Source organism: Sabethes cyaneus, chromosome 1, assembly GCF_943734655.1.
Source record: "Sabethes cyaneus chromosome 1, idSabCyanKW18_F2, whole genome shotgun sequence".
Taxonomy (NCBI): Eukaryota; Metazoa; Arthropoda; class Insecta; order Diptera; family Culicidae; genus Sabethes; species Sabethes cyaneus.
The window spans coordinates 63,190,764-63,201,455 of NC_071353.1; the positions used below are offsets into that span (position 1 = coordinate 63,190,764).

Genomic DNA, 10,692 nt, shown 5'->3' on the forward strand with positions numbered 1-10,692 from the left:
TCGATGAAATCGGTTATGTGGTTTCGGAGAAAATCGTGTCACGTAATTTTCACATTTTTGCTTATAACTTTCAAACTAAAAGTCAGACCACGAAACCATTTAATAGTGATATACTAGGTAAAAATACCTTTCAAATAAAAGTTATAGCAGACGAATCGGTTCAGCCATCTCCGAGAAATAGGTGATTGAAAATTGAAGCGCACACACATACACACATACACACACACACACACACACACACACACACACACACACACACACACACACACACACACACACACACACTCACACACACACACACACACACACACACACTCACACACACACACACACACACACACACACACACACACACACACACACACACACACTCACACACACACACACACACACACACACACACACACACACACACACACACACACACACACACACACACACACACACACACACACACACACACACACACACAGACATTGCTCATTCGTCGAACCTGATCGATTGGTATATGTGACACGGCCCTCCGGGCCTCAGATCGACTTCGTCTTTTTCGACCAATTCCTAAACCTTTGTTATATTGTATAACAAAGGTAAAAACATTTTAACAACAGCAGATGACGATAATATGACTTTAGAGGAGCAAATTTTAGCCATAGCTTTGATACTCGAGAATAGTTAAATTAGAAAATATCTGTAAATATACTAGAAGTAAATATATGTTAACATAGAAAATAAATGTAAATATTTAAATTCAATAAATTCGTATATCTCAAATTACCGTGCAAGCACCATATTCAAAACAGTGCCTAATTCTGAGCAGTTGCATTTTTTTAAATATTGATTAAACTCTATGAATATGAAATCATCAGATGTAGTGATTAAATCGTTTAAATAGCTAGTATTTAGTCAATATTTATGAGAAATATGCAACTGTTCGGAATTTGGCACTGTTTTGAATATGGTGCTTGCACGGTACTTGTTCATTTAGATATTTTTCTGGATATTGGTTCGTTCTTGAAAATAGTTTTCTATTAAGTAGTGCTTTCTGGAAAATGGTTTTCTGGAGTTTAGTACTTTCTGGATAAAAAATTTCTGGCATACAGTACATTCTGGAGTTTGGTTTTCTAGACAATGATTCATTCTGGGGAATAAGCTTCGTCATTTTATTTTCTGGTGTTTGGTTTTCTAGAGAAAGTCGGACAACCGTTCAACTGGCTGTAGAAACTCTCTTTCTCCTGCAGGTTGGCGCATAACACCGGGTTGCTGTAAGGTTTCTAACCCGTGTTCTGAATCTGCCAACGATTATTTTTTCGTTTATCGGTTCCCACTTCATCTGGACCGCATGTGCCCCTGGGCTCAGTAGTAATCTACTCGTGTAGCATTTTCATATGCTCATATGCCAGAGTGGAGCAAGACTTGCTCGGATGATTTCTTGTGTTCGTCAGTGCCCGGTCAGTTTCCCTTGCAAGTTGAACCAGCTTGCTCTGTTGTCCAAGGGTCAGTTTATTCCATGTTCCGATCCGTGTCCGTGATTTCATGCTAAAAGTCGTTACTAATAAGCGGATCGACTTCTTCTTTCATTTTCTGTAAGGTAGAATGTTCGCGAACAGAAGGTTATTAGCCTAAGGTCTTCATCCCGCTGATGGAGCTGCCATCTTAGAGTGGGACGGAGCCACTGTTCCCCTTTCCGTGTTTGCATACGACTACCGAGGTTTCGTACCCCTACCAGCATCACGTGGAGGTGATAGACTTCCACATGCTCATAGGTCTGCATGAGAAAAACTGTATAAGATTTTTCAACTGATATAGATTACAGATTTTTGTTCACTGAATTCTAAAATTTATTATCTATGACGAATTGTCCACAGCAAAACTTGTTGAATAATCTTGAAACTCGGTTTTAGACATATTATAGCAGTTGACATTTCCCGGAGGTAGATTTTAAAATATGTACCAGTTTTCTCATCACAATTATGTTTATCAATGTCATCCCATGTCTGTCCCATGTTTTGCAAGAAAACCATATGCGATGGAAAAAATACAGAAATTATTATTTTATAGAGTTGGTATGTTCAAATACGATCATTTTGCAATACTGTTGCTTTGATTTGCTGAGAGTCACCTGCTAGGTGACTCCGCTCACCTGCGTACTGTACTAATCAAATGGGGCCTGTAAGGTAAGGTGCGGGTGACTGTAAGAATAGGGCCCGTGAGAGAAGTGAGGTGACTGTGAGAATAGGGCCCTAAATTTGCTCCCACCCGCCACTTGCTAGGGAAGTCATAATATACTACGGTAGGAAATACATCAATTTTTAAATTTTAATCAAACGGATGCTTGACATCCTAAGATCTTACGAATGTTTACAATTTTCAGTTTTATTGGAAATAATCTGCTTCTTAATTATAAAAAGTATTTTTTCCAAATATTTCGTAGTTTTTTACAGCTCTCGTCTTTTTCAATATTTTTCGGCATCATTTTATTTTTAATTTTATTGAAATAATCGAGAACAACAAAATCATATTTTTTGAAGGGCGCAGAAAAGTATAATGTTAATGAAAGATAACAAAAAAATAGAATGTTTGTTTTCTTATAAATAAAACATTGATATATACCTATTCCTATAGGATTGACAGAGAGCAATTCCGCCATACTGTTAAGTGTTTTTAACAAAATATCGATGGAGTGTATTTTTAGAGCTACCTGCTGTTGCTGAAGATATCGTCGCTTCCGAGGAAGACTGAGATGTGTTCCCTAGGCGCCAGTTTTGAAGAAGCTCTTGTTGGACATCAGTTGGCAGTGCGTTGAATACTTCATGATCAACATTTGGAGGTAAATCAGTCTCTGCACTAAACGAAGTTGGATCAGTGTTGCTGCTATTACTAATAGTTGCCAGGGGAGAAGTTTTTGGAGTGGAAGAAGAGAGGTGATTTTTTACAAAACCACCCCACGATTTTGAACTGCTTGGAATGTCCAATGAATGCGATGCTTCCTGGTCATACTCTTTCGAATTTAGTCGCATCTCAGCTACTCGAAGTTTGCTAGGAGAGGAAAGGTCATCTTCGCTAGCCGCCGTAAATAAACTTTCCTTCTTACGTGCGAGATATGTTACCAGCCGACGACACTTCTTGGGAGATGGTTCTGCATCCGATTCAGAACCGGATAAGGAGGCTATTGAAGCAGAATCGGAAAAACCAGCACTCGACAACTGATCACAGTCCATTGCCACCGAAAATGACTTATTGGAAGTAGAACTATCACTCAAAATAAGCGCCTCGTTGCTTAAGTTCGTAATCGACTGCACTTCAATATCAGATTTCTTAATAAGATAGTTTGCTATAGACTTCAATCCTACTTTGCGTTCTTGAAATTTAAAAAAGGATAGTCCTAGCAAAGTTATATTAAAAGGCTGGCGGAGGTCAACCATTCTTTCGAATACTTTCATTATCGTAGCAAGAATTTTTTCCTGAGCTCCATCGGCCAGTACTAATTTGCAATCTTTATGACGAAAGTAAGATGGTAAAATTTTATCTTGTTTACACTCCCGGTGACTTGTTTTCTTTACTGAATCATGTTTGCGGACAGTAACCTTTATTGCGATAGGGATGCGTCCATCATCGGCAATATTTTTTACAAGCCGTACTAACAAATGACGAAACTTGTCCTCAGCATCAGCTCGAATAGAAATGGCTGAACAGGAATCTTCTAAACCAACAGATTTTGGTTTTCCAGTCTGCTTCACCGGTGTGTCGTCCTTTCCAAATGCCATTTCTTTCAGTTTACTGGCCTGTTCATGACCTAGTCTCTTGCAAAGATTTTCCAGAGTTATTTCTTGCAGTTCACGAACTGTTCTAATGCCGCAGTCTTCCAAAACTTGAGCTGTCTTCTCACCAATTCCAGTTAGACTTTTAACTGGTCCTAGAGAGGCGACAAATTCTGCTCCATAATTTGGTAACAACACAGTTTGCTTATTGTGTTTGTTTATGCTACCAACTAACTTTGCCAGCAGTTTATTGTGAGAAATACCTGCAGTACACTTTAAACCTAGTTCTTGAAAAATACAGTTTCGTATTTCTTTTGCCATATGCGTTGCCAAAATCAATCTTCGGTCACAACCACAATAACACGCACTTCTAAATGCCTCTCGAGCAGTTAGTCCTGACGATATTTCGATTGGAGGATGTATATATCCGTCCACATTTTCTACGAATTGACCTATATTATCGTGTTGCTCAAGCTTTTGACAAACTTCTTTAGTAATATCTAAAAAATTTTCATCTAATCCCAGCTTTTCAACATTAGGGGTGAATTTGTGCATGATTTCGTTGATTCTCACCGACATCTGCCGATATTTAGTCAAATCCTCTCCATTGACTAACACTAACTCAGGACAAAGTTTCTTTGCTTCTCCGATTAACATCATCTTTTTAATGCCAAATTCTCGTGCGATATAGTTAGAGGTTACTACTACGGTGCGTTGTTTCACACCGACCGGCTTATCTCTCAGACTTGGATCTAGCACCTCTTCAACTTGAGCGTAAAAATAATCCATATCGATATGGATAATTACACGGGAATGATCCTCCGAATCTCCTTGTGTTTCCAAATCGTCCATCTTTTGCTTCGTGAATAATTCTGTATTATACTGGCCATTCAATACGATCCGATTCTCAGATAGTCGCGGACAGTTTCTGCAATAGAGAACTTGTTACAATAATTTTCCCAATTACAATAATAACGGTAATCTTTTCAATAGATGAAGAAAATGATAGAAGAAAGGATAATATTCCTCGGGCTGATCAAAGGGTGAAGAGAAAAGAACGGAAAATTAGATAAATACAAGATCAAAGTTTTAGAAAGCAGTAAAGTGTGGATTGTATAGCATCCTGCGAAAGCTATTGCTCAAAAACCCTTTTCCCCTAATTCCATTCCGTAGAAAATCATTTCCCAGAAAGCATCATTTACCAGAAAATCATTCCCCCAAATGCACCATTTGTTAGAAAGATACTCTCCAGAACGAACCATTCCCTAGAAAAACATACCCCAGAAAGAACCATTTCATAGAAAGTTATAAATAAAAATTGACTGGCTACAGGAAGCAAAATTAGAAAAAGGATCATATGTTTCGCCGTGGGGATACCGCGAACTCCACACACTCGAATGTAACACTAGCAGATTGAAGTTTCTATAACAGTTGCTTCGCCGGTTAATAACTTCGAACAGTAAACCATTGCGAGGGCCAAAGGATTGTAACTAGAGGAGAGTAAACTTAAGAAAACGAAGAAATATTAGACGAGGTGTTGAAGCTCGCGCGAAGTAGTAATTATTATTTAATATTATTATTATTTATTGTATAAAATTCATCTATATCGTATGAAACAATACGAACACAGGATCATGATAGTCTTCTCATAAAAACATGCAATGGAACGTTAAATTCAAAAATGCTGTAAGCGAGATTGAATGCGCTGGCAATGGCACGGATAGGCTCATTTTGTCCGTGTTGTCGACTACGAGCTGCGAGGTGTAAAAAGTTGTGTTTACGTATAACTCTCTCTGGAGCATAGAAGTCAAACTGCCGGAGTAGTTCAGGCGAATCGACTTCCGAAGTGATGATCTTAGCAGCAAAAAGAGCTTGTGTGATGAATCTTCTCTTTTGTAGGGTATCAATTCCAAGTAGCCGGCAGCGATCAGTGTAGGAAGGCAGGTTCGTAGTATTACGCCATGGTAGCCAACGAAGTGCGTAGCGAACAAACTTTTTTTTGTACTCTCTCGAGTCTAGCAATCCAACACGCTTGGTATGGACCATATCACACTACTAAACTCAAGAACTGAGCGGACTAGTGAGCAATACAACGCCCGTAAGCACAGCGGGTCGCGAAAGTCTTCGGAGATTTGGAATATAAAACCAAGTTGTCTGTTAGCTTTCGTCAGAATGTCGTTGTAGTGAGGTTTGAAGGTCAGCTCACAGTCAAGGGTAACTCCTAAGTCTCTAATTTGGTAAACTCGTCGAAGTCTGTGTCCAGCAATTGAATAAGTAAACATGATTGGTTTCTGTCTACGATAAAAGGTTATCACATTGCATTTGTTGATAAGTGTCAAAAAATGCCGGGAGCACCAACTGCATACGATCTACACTTAGTTGCAAGTAGCCGCAATCATTAGTACTGTTGATGATGTTATATATTTTGACGTTGTCGGCGTAAAACAGGCGGCATCCAGATCCACTTGATCAAATGCTGCCTTGAGATCAGTGTAGACAGCATCAACTTGTCCACGCATAGTGATGCAAATTCGGTCAAATTTGTCGCAACAGATGCTCACTCAAAGTTACGTATCGCACGAGAACTGTTCAACAACGAATTTGTATGTATATGTGTATAGCTCCCGGTTACAGTTGATGATGATGATGAACTCACGCGTGAGTTTTTTCTGCATAGAATCAAGTTGACATGATTCACAGTTGATTTTGATTTTTGATGAGTTTTGAGATTTTGATTTTTTAACATCACTGCGTCTGACTTTAACCCCCCCGGAACTACCGTTATGTATAACTTCGGGGGATGCTATGTCTGTACACTGCTCCGTGCACCTGTCGAGACGTGAACCGATTCGGAGATGGCGACCGTCATAACGTCCACTCCTTCACAGCCACCTTCTCAGGGTTCTGCCATCCGTGATGTTACTTATGCTCCTTCACCGTCCCTTTTCCTTGCATCTGTCGAGGCGTGTAGGGATGGCGACCATCCTAACTTGCGTTCCTTCATGGCCACCCTCGCACGATTTCTTCCTATGAATATTATCCTTCCTTCCTATGTTGTGCCGTGTTACAGTGGTTCAGATTGATTTGAGTCACTTGTATCTTAATGTAGGTTGTGCTTCTCCTACTACTCTACCTGTCGAGACGTGCACCGATGTAGGGACGGCGACCGTCTTGACTTCGGTCCCTTCACGGCCACCCTCGCAGAATTTGTTCTTATGACGCGCGTTTGTAGTTGCTCGAATAATCCCCGGCGATGGATTTATTCTACAGGGTGCTCCACCTTTTATGTCAATATAAACGCTGTATAACTTTCATATTTACCAACCGATTTCTTTCATTAGATGTTTTGGAAACGCCATTTCAGTACAATTTTCGCCATGTATCGTCCACGTCGCTCGAATAGTTGATGCTGAGTCTAATTTTTGGAATACAATTTTGATGACTGACGAGGCCAATTTCAACCTCTCTGGCGGTGTTAATAAGCAAAATTGCATTTGGGGAACGGAGAATCCTCACGAGATTCACGAAATGCCCTTGCATGACCTACAAATAACTGTGTGGGCCGGGATTTGCGCCAAAACCATCATTGGTCCATATTTTTTCAAAGAAAATGAAACTGTCGATGGAAATCGATATCGGTGGATGTTGGCTCATTATGTCTGCCCACGAATGCGCGAAAAAGGTCTAGAAGGTTACTGGTTTCAACAGGATGGTTCATCATGCCACACTGCGAATTCAACAATTCAATTTCTGCAACGAAAATTTCCGGGACGTCTGGTGTCAAAAAGAGGCGATATTGGTTGGCCACCCAGATCACTTGATTTAACCCCCCCTATTACAATAGATCAACTATACTGGTCGCAGTAATGAGTCCACACATGGAAACCCCCCCCCCCCCCCCGGACTTCTTTTTGTGGGGTTATCTGAAAAGCAAGGTTTACGTCAACCAGCCACAAACTATTGACGAGCTCAAGGCAAATATTCGTACGGAAATCGACGCTATAACACCCGAGATGCTCAAAAAGGTAATGGAAAACGCGGAAAAAAGGAGTCAATTCGTAATTTCTAATAAAGGTGGTCACTTAGTTGATATTGTTTTCAAAAACTAAATCAAGAAAATTTTAAGGAACCAAACTAAATAAAAATGCATTACGATTGCATGCGATAACGCATACTGATATTTTTTATTCTAGCACAGTTTGAGCTTACGTGACACTCTTTGCCCCGCCCTCCCTATTTTGTTTCTCAACGAAATCAAGCAGCGAACTACTAAAATAAAAGGATTTAAGAGAGGAAAGTGCTGGATTATGCTTTTGCATACTGAATCATTTACGGGAAACGACATTTCACTTCATTCACCAATCTCCTCGAAAAGAATAAAAAATTGAAAGAATCATTGTAACCAGAGCCATTTAAAAGATGAATTTAAACTAACATGCCAACACCAGTACAGTTGTTAGTTAGAAAATAATTGGTTAGTGATGTGGGTTAATTGTTCATCTGCGATTCTCAACATACAATAGCTCTACCACGTGCTTAAACTAAAAACGAAAAAATATATATCATTTGTATTTCGACTACATTACAACTGACGGATGTTGACACATTTGAAACAAAATCACTGAGGCGTCATACTGTTGGCATCATTAATTAGAATACGTAACAATTAAGTAGAAAGTACGTATAAATGTTGTAAGAAACATAACTATCGTTACTTTTAAACATGTTTACCTTTCTTTAATCCTCAAAATAAAACGGGAGCCAATTAGATGTGATCACCTCGATCACCTTCCTTAGGCGTCTATACTTTTACGGTCAACCTCTTGCTATTCTTTGTTCCGCTTAGATGTCAATTTTCTTTCAAAATTGTTTGCAGTCACTAATTCATGAAACTGATAACTACTTTTTCTAGATTCAATCGTAGAATAATTTGCCAAGTGGTTGAAAAACTCTGAACCAGGAGCTCTGACCGCAATTATGTTAAAAAGTAACCATTGATTGTGGGTACAGGTCTGAGACGTAATGATCTTGGTTGAAATCGACCTAGTTATAATTTCGAACGATTTTAGGTCTATTTCCAGGATTAGATATTAGATTTCGCGGTATATACATCTCAATACATCTTGAACACTCTGTAATGAAACAAAATTTAGAGTATATATCGTATTTTTTCATTGCTTTAGAATCAAAATAGTACCGTAATCGTCAAAATGCCAAAACACCACTCGCAAAATTTGTTTGTCGTGTTGATTTTTTCACTACTTTCGCATCATCTCCAAAGTAGTTTGAAGAAATATGCGGGTATGAAAACGTTTACTGTCATCGTCATACAGAGATGCCAGGCGATTTTTTTCACCCTAATTTACTAGGCCCGTGTAAAGACTGGCGGAGACAAATGTTCTTCACAGCAGGGTTATTTTCGAGCGAAGGGGAAATACTTGGCGAAATAACCGAAATAACAACAAACCTCATAGTTCATAGACTAGCAGTGGCACTGGTGTGCCCAAAGAGCTTTCTGACAACTCAAGCACCCACACTAGCGAACACGAAATTTGCGTGTACAGTGGTCCCCCGTTCGTTTGAACGATTCCTCATGCAAACTAACGGGGTTAGCTTTTAATTTGAACAACTGGTAACCCTAAATATGCTGGAGCTTGTGTGAACTGGCTGCCCTGTTCTTTGTTATTGTTTTGGTGGTTTGATTCAGTTGGCAGTTGCAAGCAGCGAATATTTCATTCTCCGATCAGATTTCTACCATAATCGTTGGGAAAACGCATTGTGAAACAGATTAAACACGCTAGGTCAGTACAAACAAATCGTGTTTATGTGCATTGTCTGCATAAGCAAATGATGTCATATTGAGAATGACATTTGAACCATTTTTAATTTGCACATCGTGCAAACCAACGGGGTTCAAATTAAAAAGTGTTCAGATTAAAAACGGTCAAACGAACGGGGGCCCACGGTATATACAGCTGAGCTGATGCCTGTTTGCCTCATTTTCAAGCACCTGCACACATATAAATGGAAAGGTTTATTGTATTCAAGGTAAATCATACCGCACTTCCCACTAGATAGGATTCCACAGTTTGAAAGTGCGACTGCACCGAACTTCGATCAAACTACGACATACTGAATAGAATAACAGCGGTAACAATTCGCTATGTAAGCACAAATCGATCTCTTGTACTCTCATGGAACTGCCATATGGAAAGTTTGTGAAGATTTGGTGCAAAGTTTTGTCTATCCTTTTCACTCTTTAACAAACCTGTGCACAGATTTCACAAATAGAACAAACTTGGGAAGGTGGCAGCACCGTTTCGCGCACATAGCGAATGGCAATGTTGCTGTTTCCGTTCCGTCATGTACATTGGCATTATAAGGAAAATTATCCAGACTTAGCTGCCAGGCATAATATCTTGCACAAAAGATACTGCGTAACTATTGAGCTTGCTGACGTTTGCCGCACGCACACATCGACGCGCGATTTGTTGTTGCTGTTGTTAGATTTTACATTGATTTTACTCGTTTGTTATGTTTTCCCCCAGTTATGCCTCGGTAAAAAAACATACGTTTGAGTGAAAAACGATAAGTTTTTGTAACCTTTTGCACTGGGATTAGCAAGCTCTATATGTAGATGCGAATTGTCGGTTATTCTATAGAGCTTGCTAAGCCCAGTGCAAAAGGCTACAAAAACTTATCGTTTTTCACTCAAACGAATGTTTTTTACCGGGGTATAACTATAGTTACTATAGTATATAAATAATTGGGAACTCTGATTTTCGAAATTAAATTTGAAATTATGGAGAAATGTGCAGGTTTTTACGGAAAATAATCACTAGTGGGTGTTGAAAATGACTAGTTCTATGAAAATAAAGTGTGTTTATTGACATTAGTTCCACAATTCGAATATTGAAAAACGTTTGGCTCC

The 10,692-nt window shown here is 39.3% G+C and overlaps 1 protein-coding gene across 1 annotated transcript; it reads right to left on the minus strand.

Annotated features, from left to right (window-relative positions):
• Window positions 1-2,452: 2,452 nt before the first annotated feature.
• Window positions 2,453-9,003, minus strand: LOC128740931 (DNA polymerase iota). Its single transcript, XM_053836512.1, has 3 exons — window positions 8,959-9,003; window positions 8,493-8,893; window positions 2,453-4,689 (listed from the first exon to the last, which is right to left on the minus strand). The coding sequence occupies exon 3, from the start codon at window positions 4,611-4,613 to the stop codon at window positions 2,655-2,657; it is 1,959 nt and encodes a 652-aa protein (XP_053692487.1). The 5' UTR covers window positions 4,614-4,689; window positions 8,493-8,893; window positions 8,959-9,003; the 3' UTR covers window positions 2,453-2,654.
• Window positions 9,004-10,692: the final 1,689 nt, after the last annotated feature.